Source organism: Callospermophilus lateralis, chromosome 6, assembly GCF_048772815.1.
Source record: "Callospermophilus lateralis isolate mCalLat2 chromosome 6, mCalLat2.hap1, whole genome shotgun sequence".
NCBI classification, from domain to species: domain Eukaryota; kingdom Metazoa; phylum Chordata; class Mammalia; order Rodentia; family Sciuridae; genus Callospermophilus; species Callospermophilus lateralis.
In genome coordinates, this window is record NC_135310.1 from 32,649,739 (window position 1) to 32,671,172 (window position 21,434).

General features: G+C 35.5%; 2 protein-coding genes across 3 annotated transcripts in view; one reads left to right on the forward strand and one right to left on the reverse strand.

The window, feature by feature from the left end:
• The window catches only part of Slc2a12 (solute carrier family 2 member 12), a 53,515-nt gene extending 46,092 nt beyond the window's left edge, over positions 1-7,423 (forward strand). Inside the window, exon 5 of the mRNA XM_076858233.1 lies at positions 6,566-7,423. Within this exon, the coding sequence (XP_076714348.1) occupies positions 6,566-6,719 (154 nt within the window). The 3' untranslated portion in view covers positions 6,720-7,423. The remainder of the gene's footprint in view (positions 1-6,565) is intronic.
• A 1,247-nt stretch (positions 7,424-8,670) lies between these two features.
• The window catches only part of Tbpl1 (TATA-box binding protein like 1), a 33,446-nt gene continuing 20,682 nt past the window's right edge, over positions 8,671-21,434 (reverse strand). The window contains exons 2-7 of one of the 2 annotated variants that reach the window (XM_076858235.1): positions 17,469-17,541; positions 14,930-15,012; positions 14,701-14,764; positions 13,221-13,324; positions 13,033-13,127; positions 8,671-10,889 (exon numbers count right to left, since the gene is read on the reverse strand). In XM_076858235.1, coding sequence (XP_076714350.1) covers positions 10,810-10,889; positions 13,033-13,127; positions 13,221-13,324; positions 14,701-14,764; positions 14,930-15,012; positions 17,469-17,541 — 499 coding nt within the window. In that variant the 3' untranslated portion in view covers positions 8,671-10,809. Of the gene's footprint in view, positions 10,890-13,032; positions 13,128-13,220; positions 13,325-14,700; positions 14,765-14,929; positions 15,013-17,468; positions 17,647-21,434 lie in introns of both variants that reach the window. The other variant, XM_076858234.1, reaches the window with a different exon arrangement.

Genomic DNA, 21,434 nt, shown 5'->3' on the forward strand with positions numbered 1-21,434 from the left:
TGCACTCTCAAATTACCCATTTACTATCTTCAGAAGCAAAATTCCTTTAAAAACAGAGGTTCATTAAAATTCTTGTTAAGGACTGGGGCTGTAGCTCAGTGGCAGAGCACTTGCCTAGTATGTATGAGGCACTGGGTTTGATCTTCAGCATCACATAAAAATTTTTTAAAAAAATCTTATTAACAGCAGTAACTAAAAAATTGAGGCAGGGAGAAAGCAGCATCAACTTGCTACTTGAAAGAATTATTATGTTTATTCTATGAATTGAATGAAACTAAGGGTCTGTTACTATCACTCCCTATTTTACTCTTTAAAAAGTCAAATTAGAGCTGGGTGTCGTGGAGCATGCCTTTAATCCAAATAGCTCAGGAGGTTGAGGCAGGAGTTCAAAGCCAGTCTCAGCAAAAGTGAGGTGCTAAGCAACTCAGTGAGACCCTGTCTCTAAATAAAGTACAAAATGGGTCTGGGATGTGGCTCAGTGGTTGAGTGCCCCTGAGTTAAAACCCTGGCACCCCTTCCCCCCCCCCCCCAAAATAGTCAAATTTGAAAGCAGGGGGCTGTACACAACTGAAGATCAAGAGACTTTCAGATCTCTTTCATATAGGGTTGTCAAATGTATCATATTGCAAACCAAATGAAAATTTGAAGACAGAATTTAAGAAAATGCAATCTTTTCATCTAGTGGGCTTCCAGAATGAGACACTTCTTAAGAACATATGATTTGTATGTCTAAAACTCAACAAGCTTATGAATTCAGAATCTAGGGTGGGGAAAGAACCTGTCTAAAGAAGGACATTTATGACTTGTGAAATGTTTCTGAAAGAATCATGTTTCTGTTACTTTTGAGTTGTGCAATTCCTCAAATGCAGGCTCCCTCAAAGAAAGCTGTAAATCATAAATTAAGAATGTACCAAAGCTGAAGGTATGGTGAACCTAAATGACACTTTGAGGTTTGGGCTGAAGGACAAAAATAGATAAGGACATTGGTGCAGAGAAATATGAAAGATAAGACAGAAACAATTCTGCACTTTCAGTTCTAGCCACAATAGAATACTAGGTGTGTACCATAGGGAAGCCCAGTACTGAGGGCACAAACAGAAAAGAATTTACTTCTAGAAATCTTTGTTAACGCCTATTTATGCAATACAAGAAAGCCCAGGGTTTTTCTTTGCTTGATGCAGTAGGTTAGCAAAAGAATTTAAAATAAAGATGAAAGCAGACCGAATTATGTAAACTGACCAAAGTATGTATGAAGCATATCTCAAACAAGCTTCCCTGGAGAGAAATGTCCAAGCAAATAAAATAAAATAACCACAAAAGTCATGGTATCGATAAGTTTTCAAACAGCTAAGGAAATGAGGGGTGGTGGAAAGCCCACGGACCTTGCTAGTACAGAGAAGCTGCAGTGAACTTGAAGACTTAGGAAGCACACTCCTAAGCTAAGGGAGTCTTTAGGAATTTAGAAGTTAATAAAACAGTGAATCAACTTTTGAAATCTGCGATAAGTTGTCCTAAGGAGTAAGAAAGGAAACTATTTATAATATTAGATGAACTTCAAATTTGATACTACACATTGCTTAATATTTTCCTCTCTCACATTTGGAGTTGGGTTCTTTTACTTCTATTTCTAAAAAGCTGAGAAAACAAATATTCTTCCAAGGATGTTAAGTTTCTTATAAAATAAACAGTGACTCAGCTGAGAGGTCAGAAAAGATTTCCCCAACAATATAATTTGAAAGGGTTTTATTTTGAATATCTGCCCTGCCAGCTACAAACTCAGAATGGGACATTTGCCATGTTTGCTTTTTCAACTGTGATTTTATTCTGCTCCCCACCCCGCCCCCGATTTCAATGGGAATAAATAGAAAAAACCCAAACAAGTTAATGTGTTATATTTTAGTTCGAAAGCTTAAATTACATTTCACTTCTAACAGTCAATGTGATGTGGCCATTCTTTCATTCATTCATGAGACTATTTATTTTCAATATTGATTTAGCATCTGTTATGTGCCAGGTACTGAGACACTATCAGTTAGAAAACTGCCACAAGAATGAAAATAGAGTAAGTCTAAGTGGTTAGGGGGTCATTTGAATGATAATCCAAGAAGGTACCCTGAGAGGTAACTTTTAAGATAAAATCTGGGTGATAATAAAAGACAGGAGGAAAGAGAATTCAAGCAGAGAACAGTAAGTGCAAAGGGTACTCAGAAACATGCTTGGCCTGTTCCACGAATGGAAAGAAGTCCTGGAGGCTGTTGTCTTTAAATTAAGTTAGAATGCAGGTGGAGACCAGTTGAGTAGGGCTTGGCTGGCTGAGGAGTTTGGGCTTCATTCTAAATGCAATGGGAAGCTACTAAAGGCTTCTAAGTGGGACAGTGACAGGACCCAGTGGGCATGCTAAGGTACGTCTAAATGAGCATCTGCAGTCACCTAGCTGAGTGGGGAAGCACAGAAGCACAGTGCTAGGCTTATTTTCGGTCATGGCCACTGACCTCAAGTGACCCTCAGTGCTGCCAACACATGTCCCTTGGTTATTCAGTCTGCCTCTGCCCTGGACAACTGCTCAATACCACCTTTCTCTGGAAACCTCTGGACCACCTCAGTATCTACCCATGCTCTTGCTTTTTAGGTTGCCAAGAGAGAGGACATAATCAGGAAGGAACTTCCACCACCTTCCATGTCAACCCATGCACCAGTATTTGTACCCACCCCTCCGGGTTCTAAGTATCAACTCCATCACTCCTGAGAGGCCAACCCCATCATGCCCTTCCCTCTCACCTTCTCTAGCACATTCTCCAATCTGTTCTTTCCATTCTCTCTGCCCACCCCTGAGTCATCATATTTTTTATAAGGTCTTCTGACTCCACCTTTCTTTCCAGCTTTTGTATTTATAGCAAAGTCCTTCTAAAGTTCTATCATCATTCTTGTGTGCCAACTCCAATGAGGATTTTATGGCCTCCACTACCCTGAAATGGTTCTTTTTAACACCCTAAAGTCCTCTCAGTCTTATTCCTCCTCTTACACCATCTTCACGACCATCCCATGGTTGGACTGAGGGAAGTCCGTCCTCCTTGCCAAAATATCAGCTTCACTGCCTTCAAGGACTCACTTCTTGGTTGGGTCCACACCAGTCCCTGACTCAGCTTCAGCTAGGGCCATCTTCTCTCTCTCAGAGTTGGTGAACCCTGGGGCTTAGTCCTGTGACCACTTCTCTATCACACTTACTGGCTCGATGGTCCGTATTGTCAATATGCCAGGGACTGTAAGTTTACAGTCTAGCTGTTTATCTAAGTTTATCTCTAGCTCAGATTCACTCCTGAATTTGAGGCTTCTCCTTTGGTCTTGGACTCCAATCACTTTCCAAATGTCTGATAGGCTTAGCATGTCCTAAATTAAACCTGTGTTTTGCCAAACTTACTTCTATTCAGTTGTCAAATTTTTACTTCTCCTTGCTCTGCCACAACCTTGGGGTCTCCCTGAATCAATCTCTCTTTCACCCCCTGTTCAGTCTATCAGGATGCTGTCTTGGCTCTTATTTAAAGAGTGTATCTTCTGCTACTACCCAGATCTGAGTAATCATAAACTCCTTTCTGTATTACTGCACTAGCCACCCTACCTGATCCTTTCCCTTCCTCATCCCCCTTACATCTGTTCTTTACATAGCAGCCAGCGTGATCCCTTAACCCTCCATCTAGCATAAAAGCATTACCACAGCCTCGAAGCCCTACTCTGCTCCCCTCACCCCCTTTACTCTCACAGCCACTCTGACCTTTTTGCTATACCCTAAGCTCACCAGGCATGTTCAAGACTCAGGGGCTTTTTATTTGTCTTCTGTCTAGTTTCCTTCCCTTAGATATCCACCTGTCTTACTGTTCCAGTTTCCACTTTTTCTGTCACCCTATTCAAGATCACTATTGTGTCCCAGACTTTCCAACTTAAGTTTTAACCCACAGTGAAACACTCATTGACTTGGCTTATCTCATTACATTTAAATTATTGAGTGCAAATAATTTTGTATATTTTGCTCACTGTTGTTTCCCAGCTCCTTGGCATACAACTGAAGCTCTCTGTTGGATGAATGAATGAACTGGACACAGGCGTAGGCAATGGAGTAGTTGGCATGACACATTAGCATGGCATGACACATCAAGTTTTAGTTTGAGAAACTGCACGGATGATGGGATAGGAAGCTGAAAGAGGCCTAGGCTTCAGGGTGCAGGCGATGACAGTCTGTTTTGGATATATTAATTTGGAGATGTTCATTAGACGTTGAGTAAAGATACAGATCAGTAAGCAGTTGGACGTGTAAATCTGAAACTCTGGAGACCCTTTAGAGTAGATGTGGGTGGCCATCAGTTTGCAGGTGGTATTGAAGTTATAAAACCAGAGATCATCCAGTCGGAGAGCAAAGAGAAAGGGATGAGGCCCAAGACCAAGTCCTAGATTATGTCAACACACAGGGGTCAAGCAGAGGAGAGGGAATATCAGAAAGGCCTGGAAAGTAGTGAGGCTGGAGGAAAGCTAAGAATACAAGTCACTGAGGCCAAAAGACTTTTGTTGTAAGTGGCCCAAGACCAGGGAGGCCAAGTATAAACCGGGAGTGATCACCGGCTTGTGAGGCTAAATGTCAGTGGAATAAGAACAGAAGGTGACCAAAGAGGATGGAGAAAGAAGTGAAGACACCAGCTAGAATCTGTTCCCTGAAGTTCTACTCTGAAGGGGAGCAGACAAGTGGGTGGTCACACCCTCCGTTGTCCTTACCCACCACTCCTACCATTCACCAACACCCCACTCACTTTTGCACCCTTCCTTTCTGGCTTACTTTCTCAAAAACCTGCACTTGGACAAATCTTGACAACCTCCCAGAACTGGAAACCACTGGGCAGCCACTGTTCATGTTCTCACTTTCTTTCATTCTTCTGCTGCTCAGGTCCATGGATGGCCACCAGAGTCACTCCCTTTCCTGTCTCTTTTCCTTCCCTTGCCCTCCCCTGTCTATCATTTGGGCAAACCTCAATTCTGATTAAACCAAATTTTATCCTTTATCTGAGGAGCTAAATGTGGCTGTAGAAAACATACAATTATGCTGACCAGTCTTGTTTTAAATTTACAAGAACAATTTTCAAGCAGGTCTTTATGAATGCCCTGCAATCTACTGTGGCTCCCTGGTGTGCTGACTTTCCTATTTTACAAGGTGATTACCTCACAGCTACATTCTCTCATCAAGCCTCCAGAACTGCCTCCCACTTTCTGTTGATGACTCTTTATAGTGTACTGAGAAAACAGAAATAAAAAAGACCACCTCATCATCTTGCCATGAGGTCTACTAATCTACCCACATCTGTGCCTACTCTGCTGTGATGCAAAGGCCCGTGCTTTCATTTGTGCACTGACCCACTACCATCCATCTCCTCTTTGAGGGATTTTTTTCTCTCTCACACAAAAAACTGCACTATTCTGCACTAAAAAAAAAAAAAAAAAAAAAAAAAAAAAGTACCTCCCTAGACTCAAATTCCCAAGCACCAACCAATATCCCTGCTTGTACCTTTCAGTTCTCTGGAATTCTTATCCCAGTTTCTGACCTAATCCTCCCCTCCTCTACCCCGGGTTTAACCCAGGGGCACTTAACCACTGAGCCACATCCCCATCCCTCTTATGTTTATTTGGAGACAGAGTCTTGCTAAATTGCTTAGGGCCTCTAACTTTGAACTTCTGATTCTCCTGCCTCAACCTCCTAAGCCACTGGGATTGCAGGAGTGTGCCACTGTGCCCAGCCCCATGTTACTATATGATACAATCTCTCCCCCAAAGTCATTTTTTTCCCTTTTTACTGCTTACTTTTCCCACCAGCACTTTTACTTAAATTATATGCTTACATGCTTGTCTCCCCTGGGAAAACCTAAGCTTTGAAAGCAGGAGTCTTTATGCAGCTCCATCCTTACCACCTACCAGGGCACAGCCACTTGATTAAGCGGTTAAATTATAGAAAAAAGATCTTTGAAAGATATTTGTAAAATAAAGAAAAAATACTAAAGCATATTTTATGCTGGTGGGAATAATCTTGTAGAAAAGAACTTATTCATGCAAAAATGAGTGGATAATAAAGAAGCCAAAATATATAGATGTAAATACAGGCGTAGTGGTGGAATCTGAGAAATGGAAGAAAATGAGATAGGACTTGGGATAAAATCTCCACTAGTTATGTTCTATTTTTTGCAGTATTAAGGATTGAACCCAGGGCCTTATACATGTGAGGCAGGAGCTCTACCAAATGAGCTAAATCCCCAGTCCTCACTGGTTCTCTTTCTAACCCTTGGAAGCCTGGCCTGCAGTCATAGGGGTTGTGTTCTGAAAACATACCCTAACTTACACCTACTTTTTGCATGAAATTGACCCAGGTTCTAGGGTTTATATATTTCATGATATAAGAGGCTTCACAATAAAACATTTTTGCATAACCAAAACATTAAAACTCCAGGGTGATTTAAAAAATAACAGCATGCCTATTTTTTTCAAGTATGGAAACTAAGAATGACATTTTCATGAGTGCTTCTTTCTCTTTCAGGAACTATGTGAAAAACAACATTTGTTTTATGAGTCATCACCAAAAAGAACTAATGCCAACACAGCTTCAAAAAAGAAAACCCCAAGAGCAGCTCCTGGAGTGTAAAAAGCTGTGTGGAAGGGGACAACCAAAGCAGCTTTCTCCAGAGACCTAATGGCCTCAAGGCCTTAGGAATGATGATACAGGATGAAAGCACTATTAGTGGCACATTTACCCTCCTCTCCCCACCCCCAGGTTTTTATTCAGTGTCCTGAGCTATTTTTAAAGGGACACCTGAAATTATAGACTTCTTTTAATTCCCTCTTCCCCAAAGGAATCTCAAAAGGTAGATGAGATACATGGTCCTAAGCAATTTTTTTTTTTTTTGGAGCAAGATATCAGGTTAAAGAAAATACTGGCTGGTTCAATACTTTCTCCTTCACACCACAGGCTTTTAAAGACTAAATCCTACAACCTTTGCCTTAAGATATGTATGCATGGAGGCCAGTTGCAGCTTTATTATTCAGAAATACAAGTGTTCTGGATCCAAGCTTACATTTTGCCTACTAAGATATTATTTGCACTGGGTCTCGTGTAAAAAAGAACCAGGACACGCAATGTAGACAAATCAGTTACACACGTGTTCTAGATTAGGATAGGCTCCTGGCTAGGATTTTGTGGTAATTCCTAGTTACAGTTCTACAAGAATAAAGATTATGGGAGCTTATCTTATGAATTATGAAGTAAAATTTAATGCAAAATATACTACTATTATGACTTTCATGTTAATATAAAATATTAAAAGAAAATTCTGTGTAATACTTGAGAAAAATAAGCATTTTCCATTTTTTTAAATGATTAAAGAGAACAATTTTAAAATCTTGGGACCATATTTATTTAGAAGTGACTATTAGTAAAACACCAGAAAATCTAAATCTCTAAGCAATTAGGTTTATGTTATTAGGTCAAACCTATAAATTTTCTCCTTGGAAGACTCTCATAATTCTTAGTAATCCATTGTTTCCTGCAATTCTTCCCATGTCTCGGGAATATCACTACCTCAGGTTATGGCAGAGAGGCTATAAATGATGCTGACGTTCAGAACAATACAGACATAATAAATGACATTCAGAAATTAGGACAATTCCCTATGTTCTTCTCTGTGATGAAACAAGAGATGGCCAACCAAACCAGCAAACATCCAGTGGGTTTTTTACCCAATAGTAATGAATTGCTCTATTCTGCATTTCTCCAGTTGAATTTAAGACTAGATAAGGTATTTCATCAAGAGAATTCAGAATGAAAGAAAATCGATAATAAAGAATCTAGAACCACTTAAGTAGAAACCCATTAGATTACTAATAGAAACTATGGAAGACACACAAAAACTTTTAATGCATGAACAACCTAACTTGAAAAATAATTTTTCAAAATGATTGATCATAAGAGAATCCTACGTATCAAAACCCCAGTATTTGGCTAACAAACTGCCCCAGTTTGATAAAAGGTACATGATCTACTAAATTCTCTTATTTAAAAAGTGGAAAAGACTATAAGTCTATATAAATAGTAAATCATTAATATCAAAGACTCAGGAAAATGACTAAAAGTCTGGTTCTGAGATGTACCATCTAAATTAAAAGTTGGCAGGAAGGAGCAAAATAGATATTGATTCCCTCATATGCAAATTAGAGTGTGCTTTTGTTTTGTTTTGGAACAAGGCGGCAAAATGTGTTCTGCAGAGGATCAGTTTAACTTAAGAGTTATACAAGTCAGGTTTTCATGTTATCTTGGTTTTGTTTGTTTTTTTCTAAGCATCACAGATTGTTTAAGTTTTTTTTTTTTTTTTTAATTGTAACATAATTCCTTTCAAGTTCAAACACCATTTATACTTAAGCTATTTCTTGGTTTGGCCATTCATTGCAAATGGGCAGAAAATAAACCAAGATGGTTTACTACTAGTGACTTCAACTTCAGTGTCTTAAACATTCTCTTATATTTTCCTTTTATCATCCTGAGTCTGAAGACATTTTGTCTTCAGATTAATTTTTACCCAATACCTGCCCCTCCACCCACCAAATGAAGCCTTTTAGTTTTCAAAAATAAAAAGGGGGTAATACTTATAATTTGTATGTATATATTCACAGCTTTTATTTATATAAAAAATGTACAGTACTTGTGGAAAGCCAGAAGACATCAGACACACTTGCTTCTTCCCAGCTTTGTCATGCTTAGTGGATCACCCACAAACAATGCCAGGTGGTGAGCATACATGTAGCAACCTAAATCCAGACCTGTTCAGGCTAGCTTTCCTCTCCATCAGATAAAGCATTTTCATTTCTACTGATCTGCAAGGTTCTCAAGTCATCTGAATACTGAAAATGTTAAATTACCTGGATCTGCACCTTAGTTGTATAATTCTTCCCCCCACCCCACTCTTTTTTGTGAACACTGCAGGACAGTTTACTTATGACTGTTTATTAAAACTAAGTGGAAAATCTCAAATTTTAAAAAGTCTACCTATAATTCTTTCATCTAGTAACATTCTTTGTATTTATGAGGTTAGCTATCCTACTGATCTTGAAATGAAGCAAATAAACACAAATGTAGGAAAAAAAAGAATAAAATTCTAAAACACACACTTGAATCTTTCATAAGAAATAAGTATAAAAGTTAGCTTTTGCCTCCTACATTTGAGGGAGTGACAGGGTAGGGGAAGGCTTTGAGAGAAAGAAGATAAAAATAAACAGAAAATATATTGTTCAGTGCAGTGCTTAAGCTAGGTTTTCAAGGTTTTATAATATGGTATGGAAAATGTACTGAACATGAAGGTTCAGATGTTGTAAGATTTTACAAATGTTTCAAGACATTTTGGTAATTCAGGTTTTCGGGACACTGTTGGAATACTGATTTTACTAAATTTCTACAGAGAAGCTGATTCAACTCTACACAGCTGTATTTCTTGGTAAAACCACTGTTAATTATGCTAAACTCCTAAATGTAAGAAGAGTGCAACTGAAGACTGATCGATCCTGTGCTACCATTCCAAGGCTCAGGGTGAGCCAGAGGCCACTGCTTCATAAACACTTATTTATAATAATTTTAAGCGTTGCAATCCTATACACTGAATTGCCACTCTTTAGCTCCATTAAATAAGACACAGTAAAGGGAAAGACATAACTTGCAAAATGGCTTTCAAGTTCAAGTTCAACTATATTATAATTATACTGTGGCACAGAGGCAGCTTGTGGGCACTTCTTGTTAAAACTACACAATGTTATCAACTTCTGACAGGACTCTTAATATAGCCTTGAGCACCAAGAACCTTAATCACTTCCCTACAACTACAGAGTCTCTCCAGAATAACAAAGGTAACAGATGAGGTACCACCCATCACAGCTTCTTTCTCATATTCATCTAGTGGGAAAGAGGCTTCTTTTTTAAAAACTACAATTTCTTAACTTTTAAAAGTTATTTAACATTTTCTATCATATTAAATTAGCAACATAAAACATTATCCTTTATAAAGTCCTACCCAGTTCCCTAGAGTATGTACAAGTGTTTACTTCTAATCCCCAAGAAAAAAATTTCCTATTTGTTATTTGGTAACAGAGCATGAAAAGATACTTTACACACACAGCATATACATATATATATATATACAAAATACACTTCAAAAATAAGCTAACACACTTTAGCCAAAGTCTAAACTTGCATAGATTTAAAAAAAAAAAAAAGAATTATGAATACAATTTTTGTTAAAATATAAAATGGGGAATAAAAGTTACAGAATGGATATGAATAAAGATCTTTTCCAAACTTTTATTTGTGCACATTCAATTGAAAAAGATAACTTTTACAGGTTCTTTGGTGCCCATATTCAGCATACAAAAATGTAAAAGACTATTCACAAATAAAACACATTAGCTCAAACTGGAAAAAAATTACAATGACAACAATAAAACAATTTAAGGTAGTGCACATTGTGACAGCTCTGCTTATGGGGACATGAGAATTACTGCGAAAATAAATAGAATGTCCTTTTGTAAAAGCAGCAATGTCATGTCTTGTAAACTTCCTTTTTATATTACAGCAAAGTTTGAAATAAAATCCAAAGGGACTGGAGCTTACACTGTAGCCGTGAGTGAATAAAAGAGTCTATTTCCTCAATTACTGTTGGTCCAGTTTTCCTTTTGCTTTGAGTCCAATGTGCAGCAGGTTTTAAAAGGTGCTCAGTTAGAGATTCTAACCAATTAAGTGATGAGTTATAAAATTTCTTTCCTGCTTTCAAACACAAATGGGTATATTTGTTCCACAGCAGTAGCCACAGCCTTTACATTGGGCCCTGAAATGAACACAATTGAAAAGGTTGAGAAGAGCTGAGAAGCTAGGAAATACTGATTTTTCAGTTAAAAATATCATCTACTTTAGAATATCAAATTCACATACATCATCATACAAACAACCACAAAAAGAATCAAGAAAAAAATTTTAATAAGAATCAGAGAACACAATTTTTTGTGTGTGCATAATTAAAATAAATCTGAAACACCAAATGTGTTATTCATTTTGTTTTAGGGTACCAGTATGAAAAGAAGTAAAAATAAACAAACAAAACTACCCCATCGTGGAGGAGAATAAAAAGCACAAAAATATGCACAGGGAAGAATAACACACAGGACTAGACACCCACTATCTTTTTTGGGTACTGGTTTCTGGCTTTTGGTTAGACTACAACTGAGACTCAGAGGAATATGGAGGAACATAGCAAAGTAAAATAAAGCTGCTATTGAAATATTGGCTTTTTTATACTATGTAGTCTAAAATTCCTCATAAATTTACTACTACTTGGAATGCATTTTTATTACTGATTTGGTCCCTGTAACCTCAGAGTTTATCCAAATCAATGAGTGGGGAAGGCAGTGAGGTAATGCTACATATAAATTAATCTGTACAGCTCTGGAACAACTTTTAAAAATATAATCTTTTATTTATTTAAGTAGCTAAAAACAAACCAAAAAAAAGTATAAAAATATTTTCACAAAATTTTGAGTAAAATGGTTTCACTAATGTATAATTACCCATTTTGAAAAACTGTGAATATTTACAGATCCACTCATTGTAGACTCTGAAGGTTTTGAACATGTCTTGTATTGGTCTGCTCTTTTCTGACTCACCTCACCTCACCCCCTCCACATAGTATAGAACTTTCCTCACAGAAACCACTCAGAAGGTGTTCACTGAATTGTTAACATTTCACAGGATATTCCAGGTGTCCATGTATATTGCATGATAATTAACTAGGTCAACTGTATTCAATTTGTTGTTATATTGTCTAATTGTCCATCAACTCAATAAACAGATTTTTACACATGAGTTGTTAATTCTATACTTAGCAGGACTTAACAGTACATTGTGGATATTCTTGGAAGTTCAGGCTCCAAAGTATAGAAACAGATAGCTGAAAGGGAACAAACAGACTTGTTCTCCACCACCCTGTTTTTAAGATTCAGGAAGGATCCTGGCAATTGGCTTTAAAAGTCCCCAAGGAAGATGTGAAAACCCAAAGATGGTCAAAATTAAAACTTACTTGTTAATGTTTCTCCTCTAAGAATTAAAGGAATAAAAAGCCATTTTCCAAGACTAAAGAATTGTTCCTCAACTCAATTTTGCCTAACATGCACCTACTGGCTCTCATGCAATGCCTCTGCATGATTCACTATCACAGCACCTTTAAGAATCATCTTGTATGCTAATGCTGCCCTTTGACATGTTTGCTAGTCTCCCAAAACTACTCCTTCCCAAATACTTGTTTTAATTTCAAAAGATATAACAAAACACATGTAACAAATAGGTACCAACTATATTTGGATATTCTAATTATGTAAAAATCTCTATGAAGTTCAGAGACTGGGTTTCTCTTGGGTATTTTATAAGATATCATAAATTTAAAAAAATACTATGAAGATACATATTAGAATGTTCTTAAAAGCTCCAATCTGAAAACTAAACGCCTATGGAGTACATTCGGACATTAGATTCTATACAACAATGAGAATGAATGATCTCACTAAGATAATGGAGAATGAAATTAGACACAAAATAGGATATAAAATGTACAAATAGTACAAAAGGAGGGAAGACTTATCTATAAGGTAAAAAGAAGACTTAGGGCTGGGGATGTGGCTCAAGCAGTAACGCGCTCGCCTGGCATGTGCGGGGTGCTGGGTTCGATCCTCAACACCACATAAAAATAAAATAAAGATATTATGTCCAAAGAAAAAACTAAAAAATAAATATTAAAAAATTCTCTCTCTTTAAAAAAAAAAAAAAAAAAAAAAAAAAAAGGTCAGAAGACTTACTGCCCTTGAAGTGCAGAAGTAGTGACTGAAATGGGACAAATTAAACTTTACTTCTATCCTAGTGTACACATCTCTTATATTATTTGGTCTGTAATTGACAAGTTTGGTTTCAACATCACACATTACCTGTTACTGTGATACTTCCTGTTGAAAAAATCTGTAATGTAGCTCTTAGAGACTTTATCCGATAGCACACAGCAGGATGAAGTTCAGGTTCATAACTATATTTTAAAAATGCCAAAATTAATATGAATATTTACAGTCTGATGGGTAATCTCAAATTTTTAAGTTATCTTGATTCTTCAAAGACCTACCTGGCATGAGGTCTATTGTTCTTTGTGAATTCTGGCAAACGGATTTCAAAGGGCATGTTGCAAACTGCCAAAACATTAACAACCTTAAAATCTGTAAATATTACCTTTGGGAGAGAAGTGAAACTCAGTGAATTATTTTGCAACAAAAGAATCTGCTCATCATGGCACTCTTTATTAACTTTCTACTCTTATACAGAGAACCAAACATCCTGAGCATGAATTTAGTATTATAAGTTGTTAGTATTAAAAGCTGTAATTCAATGAAAGAAAAAAAGCTCAAAAACTTCATTTAAAATAATAGTAAAATCTGAGATATCTGCATGATTAAAATGGCACATCTGAGGATTTTTAAATCTTGTATATAATTTGTTAATTTAAATGAGACAGTTTGAACCATCAAAGAAACAATAGTAAGGAAAAAAATTAAAGCAAGAAATAGTAAAGAAAAAAGTTAAACTAATTCTTCCTTTTTAAAGGAGTCAAAATGGAAAAGCTGTCACTTTAAAAAGTCAGTAAATGGAGAGATTGTACATTGGATTCCAAAGGTCAGATGTCTTTCTAATAGTCATTAAGGTAAAAAGACATTTCCTTGAATGTAAGTAGAGGTTTATTTTCCTTGGGGGCTAGAATGATACACTGTTTTAAAAAGCTGGGTTTGCCCTCAATGTTTCTAATGCTATTCTAAGAAAAGCAGTTCCCAGGCTGAAAATGTTCTCTTCACATTAATAACTTCAGCCACTCCTACCAACATCTTGAATTGTTTCATCTCCTTATCTTTTCTAACATTCCTCCTAAAACCACAATTTTGGGTGCACTGTCTATCCTCCAAGTCAGTATTACTTACACAAAGCAGTAGAAAGCCAGAAAAGTGTCAAGTGGCCTCACTATCACATAGCTTCACCTCTAGACTTCTACTGCCACTCTCCTCAAGTGCCAGCATCCCCCAGACCCTGCCCCACTCCCCACCAGCAGTTCAGCTCCTTCTAAGACTTAAGGTCATCAGAAAGAAACTAAACTTCCCAACACTATAAACATCCAAATCCCAAACAGCCTGGCCCACACCTTCAAGGACTATTTCGCCCTTCTCTTCCACTTAGTCATCATTTGCAAGTGACCTAGCAGGTTCATAATAAATAATAATTTATTTCAAAGTTTTGTCTGTACAAATATTTGAAAAGGCCAACAGCAATAAGCCTGCTAACCAGTGTGTCCACATCACCAGGGCCTTGCAGGTCTCAGTTCATCATTTTGACCTGGCATTTTTGACAATTAACTTGAAAGGAAACAAGTTTCTTTAAAGGAAAGGAGATTAGGAAAAGCCAGGATCTTTTTAAAATATCCACACAGCCAAGTTTTGCTACCAAATTTTCATGCTGAAGGGCAGTATATAAAACTCAGAAAAAGTCAATCATACGAATTCTATTTTACAAAAATAAATCCTTGAATATTTGCAGTTTTGTGTAATTTTTGAAAATGTTACCTGAAAACCTAATTTCTGCAGACTGCGGGCTAAACGTCTGGCACCAAATTTAGCTTCTTCTTCGCTATGTTTTAAGGAAAGAAAAAGACCAAGTTACACAGGAAAAAATACTTCACACTGAGGAACATAACCAACTTTACATAGAACTTTGTTTTTAAGTCTACGAAAAGTACCTTTTCCATGGGGGGAAAGTAAAAAATAAAAAACTAAGAACCCAAGTAACATTTACCTTGTTGCTCCAGTGCAAATAATTTTTCCTGAGGACCAAATTGTAGCTGTAATTCTAGGTTTTCTAAGCTTCATTAATACTTTCTGGAAAAAAAATAATTTGATTACCTAATGATGTTAATTTTCATGTATGGTTCTATTTTGTGTAGCCATGCCAATGTCTAAGTATTATTCCAAGCTTATTCAAAGTTAACTTCTCTCTAAATCACCCAAAATGAAGTTAGTTCAAGACTGAATAGAGAACACAATTAATCTCATTAAATATTTAATTAATTAAAAAACAAGATCTACATAAATCTCTCACTACATACTTGGTATCAACAAACTATAAAAACATAAACAGTTGAACTCTTTCTACTCTAGTCACATCAATGGAACTTTCATGGATCCTTACACATGCCAAATCTGTTTGCATATCAGGAGCTTTGGAGAAGCTGTGTCTTACATTTGGAACATTCTTCCCTCAATATCTTCACTTCATTCTGATCTCTCACCACACATGACCTCCGTACCGACCCTGATCAATCTATGGCAACACCCATTCTTTCACTGTTCTCTAATTTGTAGCCCTGCTTTACTCTGCTTCATGGACCCATCGCTACATTATATTGCATCCTAGAGTTGAGATGCCTGTTACATACTCAAGCTCCTCACTGAAATCTTCAGAGCAAGAGAAATGTCAAAGTGAGAAATTAATTTTAGATTCCTTATATATAAAAGGCATTTAAAGGTCTGGGATAGAACAAAATTATCTACACAGTCTGAATTAATAGGTCAAGGTCTAATAATAATAGGTCTAAGATAATATGTAAATTTAAATTTTCATTTTAACTTTTCATTTATGGAAATACTTATTACATGCCCATTATTATGTATAAGAAAGAAATAAAGGCTTACTGGGATAAAGTAACATAATAAATCAGGCATGTCTCCTTAAAACTCTAGTTACATTTTTAGTTTTTTTGTCATAGGCAATATTATCAAATTAGAACATTACTAAATTTGGAGAGACTTAAAACTGCCAAAAAATGACAATGAATAAAATACCTCATAAAATTTCATACATGACTGACTGAGAAACATTGGACTGAGTTTATATTGCATTTAAATGTTTCTCACCACCAGTTTCTCCATCACCTAAAACTTCTCAGTCAACCTTCCTAGAAAAAAAAGCTCTCCATGTCATCATGCTAAAATACTAGAGCAATGTTTCACATTTTCCTTTCTAAACTTTTTAGAAGACAAATTTATTCCTGATTTAAAGGGAAAATCATATCACTGGTGAACTAGAAAGGCTTTAATTGTGGTTCATGGAACATTTTAATTGAATTTAATTCATTCTAATTTTGTTTCTAGTACTAAGAACTAATGATAATTTACTTAGTTACACTGGCATTTAATTTTTAGAGCTTCAAGAAAGCCTTCAGATACATTCTTAATTTTCATAATAGATGTATAAGATTAATTTATTCATCAATTTCAGTTTATATAAACCAAATAAATATCCATTGTTATTTATGTTGTTAATCTCAAAACCCTTAAATTTTATTACTACTTATTAATACTAAAGGCTTTTATTTTAAATGTTACAAGCTGAATAAAAACTAAAATTTATAATGCTCTGGACCATATTATTTTTAACAACTTGTCAAGAAAGAAAATTATCTATCTATCTTGGCTACTAAAGAACAGTATGACAGCTAACATACTACAAAAAGTATATATTAGAGCACTATTCAAATATAATTAAATTTAAGTACATTTGAAATATAAAGGTCCCTTTCTTCAGTTCAAAGACATTGAGAGATCTGCCTGTTGAACAAGCTGTAAGAACACTAAGGAAACACATTTTTCTCCCTTCCCATCCACACATGCCTACTCCCCCAGCCCTAGCCTAGATTCTAGAGTTGAAATTGCAAGAGAATCAGTGATGATTTGTCACCTTAGCAGTAAAATCTTCCTAAAATTCACAGTCTTTTTGTAGATTCAACAGAGTTATATGAATACACAAAGAAATGTATATATCTATACAGGTATAGATGTAAAAATTTACCAAAAATCCTGATAGAAGTATATATAGGAATCGTGATTTCTCATTTTACAAGTAAAAGATGTTTTGCAGATAAATTACAAACCAGAAATATTATCAAAGTAGTGATGGGTGACTGGTAAACAATCTTTAGAATTATTTCTGAGGATAATTTTAGCAGTTCTAACGATGCTTTCTTAAAGAATGCTATCTTTCTGAGTGAAACGTATGTCAGCAGAGACAGATAAAAGTCTAATAAACACATATCTAATTATTTTTTAAAAACTGAGAGAATAACATGTCTAACCAATGAATTCTTTGCTAAGACTCAAAGATAAGTAATTTCCAAAATTTACTACCTCCATGAGAGGAGGGGCCATTGTCTTCAGGACTCAACAACCTATAGAGTACAACTAGCACATAGTAAGGTATTCATAAACTATCTGTAGTATCATTCATGGAAGTATAAAATTAGGTTATGATAGTACACATACAAAATTCAAATACTTACCCCAACATCACGCTTATAAATTACATTTGCTCCCTCCAAAGCAATCTTTCTTAAGTTCAAATGGCATCTTGTTCTAAAAACACAGACTACATTTGTAATTAGAATGTCCAATGCAACATCACTGTCTGCATCCATTGGGGTAGTTTAAAACTTAGCTTCTGGCCACGAAGATCACATCCTGAGAAATAAAACAAAATAAAAGTCATTAAACTCCTTTACTAGACATTCATTAATTCTTTACTCACTGATACTTCCTGTTATGCCAAGGACACTAGAGGAAAAAAAATGAATAAGGCAAACTCTGTTGTCCTCAAGGAGCTCACATACTTGTGTGTATAAGCAAAGCTCTAATAAATAGTTATGCAATACCAGTATTAATTTTACAAGATTCCTATGATAACAGCATTCATATAAATAAATAGGCAAGCCCTATTTTTTACTAAGCACATGATCTATAGCCAGCTAAAAAATGCTATTTGGGTTTTAGCATTTTAAAAAATAAACAATGGATATTTGCCTTTTCTAACTCTCACCTTCCATACATACAAATCAGCAAATATAATAATATACTATGATTATTTTTATGATTCTATGAAGACAAAATATGAAAAACTAGTATTCTATACAAGGATCTGAATTATTATATGACTAAAACAATAAGCATGCCAAGAGATAAAAGAGAAAATTCCTTCTTTTTTTGCCTTTTAGTTTCTAATAAAGCAGATAAACAAGACAGAGCAAGTCTACTTACATCTCTATAAAACCACATTTAATTTTCTATCAATTGTTCCCACACTTTACTAGATTTGCTTTTACATTCCCATATTCCCTTTACTGTGCATATAATTTTGTTTTTGTTTCTTGTGTATGTCTGAGCTACCCCAAGTCATTTCTACATACACGAGGTGGGGCAAGGGTGGCAGTGAACTGCTGTGCCTTAGTGCTGTCATTTGTAACATGAAATAGTGCCTACCAGAGTGGTGTGAATATTGCACAAAAACTGAATGAGAGGGCTAGGGGTGTCGCACAGTGGTAGAGTGCTGCCTAAAACCATGAAGCCCTAGGTTCAATACCCAGATTAGAATAAAAATTTTTGAAAACGATAATAATGTATGAAAAGTAGGAAACACATATATTTGGAAAATAACAACACAGTAAATGATAGTGGCTGTTGATGAAAGTTCAAATCAATAGGCAGATCAGAGATTTCCTCATATCACTTGCCATGATTATACTATAGCCAATTTATCAAGCCATCTGATCACTACACCAAGCTTTTTCCTACAAAAACTGTGAAATAACTGTGAGGCAGAGGCCCTAGGGTGCTTATTCTAACATCAATTTTACTCTTCCTTTATAATGACCAGAACCCAGATGTCTAGCTGGGTACACTGTAATGGAAATAAAATACTAGAGAATTCAGGCTCCTTGGCAACTGACACAGTCAAGTGGCCACAAGACTATGTTCTGGTTCATGATATACAAATAAAATGGTTACTGTTTCCTGGGATGTCTGCTTAGAATGACAAGCTAAGCCACCAAGGATTCCTTTGCCTTTCTGTCCTTCATTCTTGCTGCCTGGAATTTGGTTATGAGTGCTAAAACTGAAGTAGCCATTTGGGACCATGGAACAATGAGATGAGACAGAAGAAGCCTGGTCCTGATGCTGTGCTCTTATTATTTCTGTACTTCCTAACTCTAGATCTCATGTGTAGGAGAGAAAATCAATTCCCCTCATTTTGAGTTTTTGTTATATGTGGCCCAATATAAGCTGCTACACAGCTCTGAGGCTACAAAAACCAAATACTTCAGGAGAAACTTTAAATGAAGAATAAATAAAGTTTACTGTTTCATGACATACTTTAAAATATATATATCTCAAACAGGTTAAAACAAACTGACTCAGATTTACTACTTGAAGTTTTAAAGCTACTAAATTGCCTGAGGAGAATCATACAAGGACAATATGTAGGATTAAAAACATAGGAAATACGAGGTAAAATAAATCTTTATGAATGCAAAGAAGCCTTGAAATTAATCCAAGATTGACAATGGTTTTTACATGCCAGCAACTTAAATTCTAAAAATGAAGTCATAGGAATAGTTCATTTTAAATTATAAAGTGGTTATATTTTAGACAAGTAAACCGGCATGCAGGTTCAGACAATACTATGGCTTCTTAAACATATACCCTTTTAAAAAAGAGTAACTAGAAAGGCAGTCCAGTGAAACAGACAAATTTCAATTTCTACAAAGCATCTAGGGGCCTATTTTATCTCTTCCAGTTTTAAGTATAAATAATACATCAGGGGGTTAAAAATGTCTACATGAATATTAGTAGTTCAAAATGCTTACGTTACTCCTGAAAATATACACATATAACTTTGCTTAAATTAAAACAACAAAATAGTTATAAGAACCTGGAAAAAACTACTTCCTACTTGGGAAGAAATATTCCAAATTGCCCCTATTATATTATCTATAATTTGGCACCTAGATCATCTATTTCCCACAAATTTTAAGCTTCTTGAGGTCAAATACCACATCTTAAATGTGATATTACGTATTACATATGGTATGTGTCAGTAAGTGCCAACAGCTCAACACTGCACCTGGCAAAGAGTAAATGTTCAATTATTATTTGGAAAGGAATGGTATAAAATCCAACATTTCAACCCCATATCTATATCTAAACAATTTCTTTTTATTCTAGGAATACAAAAAAAAAAAAAAAAAAAACTTGTTAGCAAGGCTGAAAACATTACCAAAGCCACCTATTTTCATATGAATGTGAAAGAACCTTCTTCTTCCCAACAAGCCCTTTAACACAATATTCATGAAAATGTGTATGAAAAGTATGCTATTATACTTATTTTTTTTACTAGTTTGTATAGCTCCAAAAGGAATATTTAAGCCATTCTACAAAAAATGAGGTTTTTTTTATTTATATGACAGCAGAATGCATTACAATTCTTATTACACATATAGAGCACAATTTTTCATATCTCTGGTTGTATACATAGTATATTCACACCAATTCATGTCTTCACACATGTACTTTGGATAATAATGATCATCAGGTATTTTAAGTAACTCACAAGTTGTCAAGCCTGCTAATTGAAGTATTACTGCGTGAAATATTTAATATATATGAAAGAGCAAAAAGAATATTACAATGGACATCTATGTACCCACCATTCACCTTCAAAATTAAACCTCACAATTTATGTTTCCCTGAAGGTACTTCTCCTGTTATCACATTCTCATCCCTCCTCCCCTCCACAGTAAACTTCAATTTTTATCATTCTCATACATTTTTCTTAAATTTTTTTTACACGTATACATATTATGTCCCAAAAGGAATTAAGTCATAATTTTTGAAAAATATACTGATGTATCTGATTTGCTAATACTTCATTTAGGACTGCTACCCTATATTCAGAAGTAGAATTAGCCTACACTAGTCTTTTCTTATACTGTCCTATCTGGTTTGGGTCTGGAGATTATGCTAGACACATTGGACAAGTCAGGAATTTCTTTTCATTAAATTCTCTGGAAGACAGTTCAGAAGACCTTATTTTAAAATTATGTGGACCTGTTTCTTGCTTGTTTGCTGGACAGATTTCTAGAACACTAAATCAGTTTTTAAAGAGTTTTAATACAAATGATGTCCTAATTCTTTAATCAGTTTTGCTAAACTAAATATTCCTAGGAAAATTTCTATTGTTAAGTATTTTAACTTAATTTGGCATGTAATTCTTCATGGTTTCCATATCTTTAAAAATTTGTTTTGGTACAGTTAAATCCTTTTTAATTCTAGTATCCCTTATTTGTGCTTTTTTGTTTCCTTCAATCTTGCTGAAAGGCTTTACAACTTTCTTCAAAGAACAAAACCATAAGCATTTGATCCTCTCTGTTTAATTATCTGCCTAATTTCTTATATTGGAAAATAAGGTGAATGCTTAC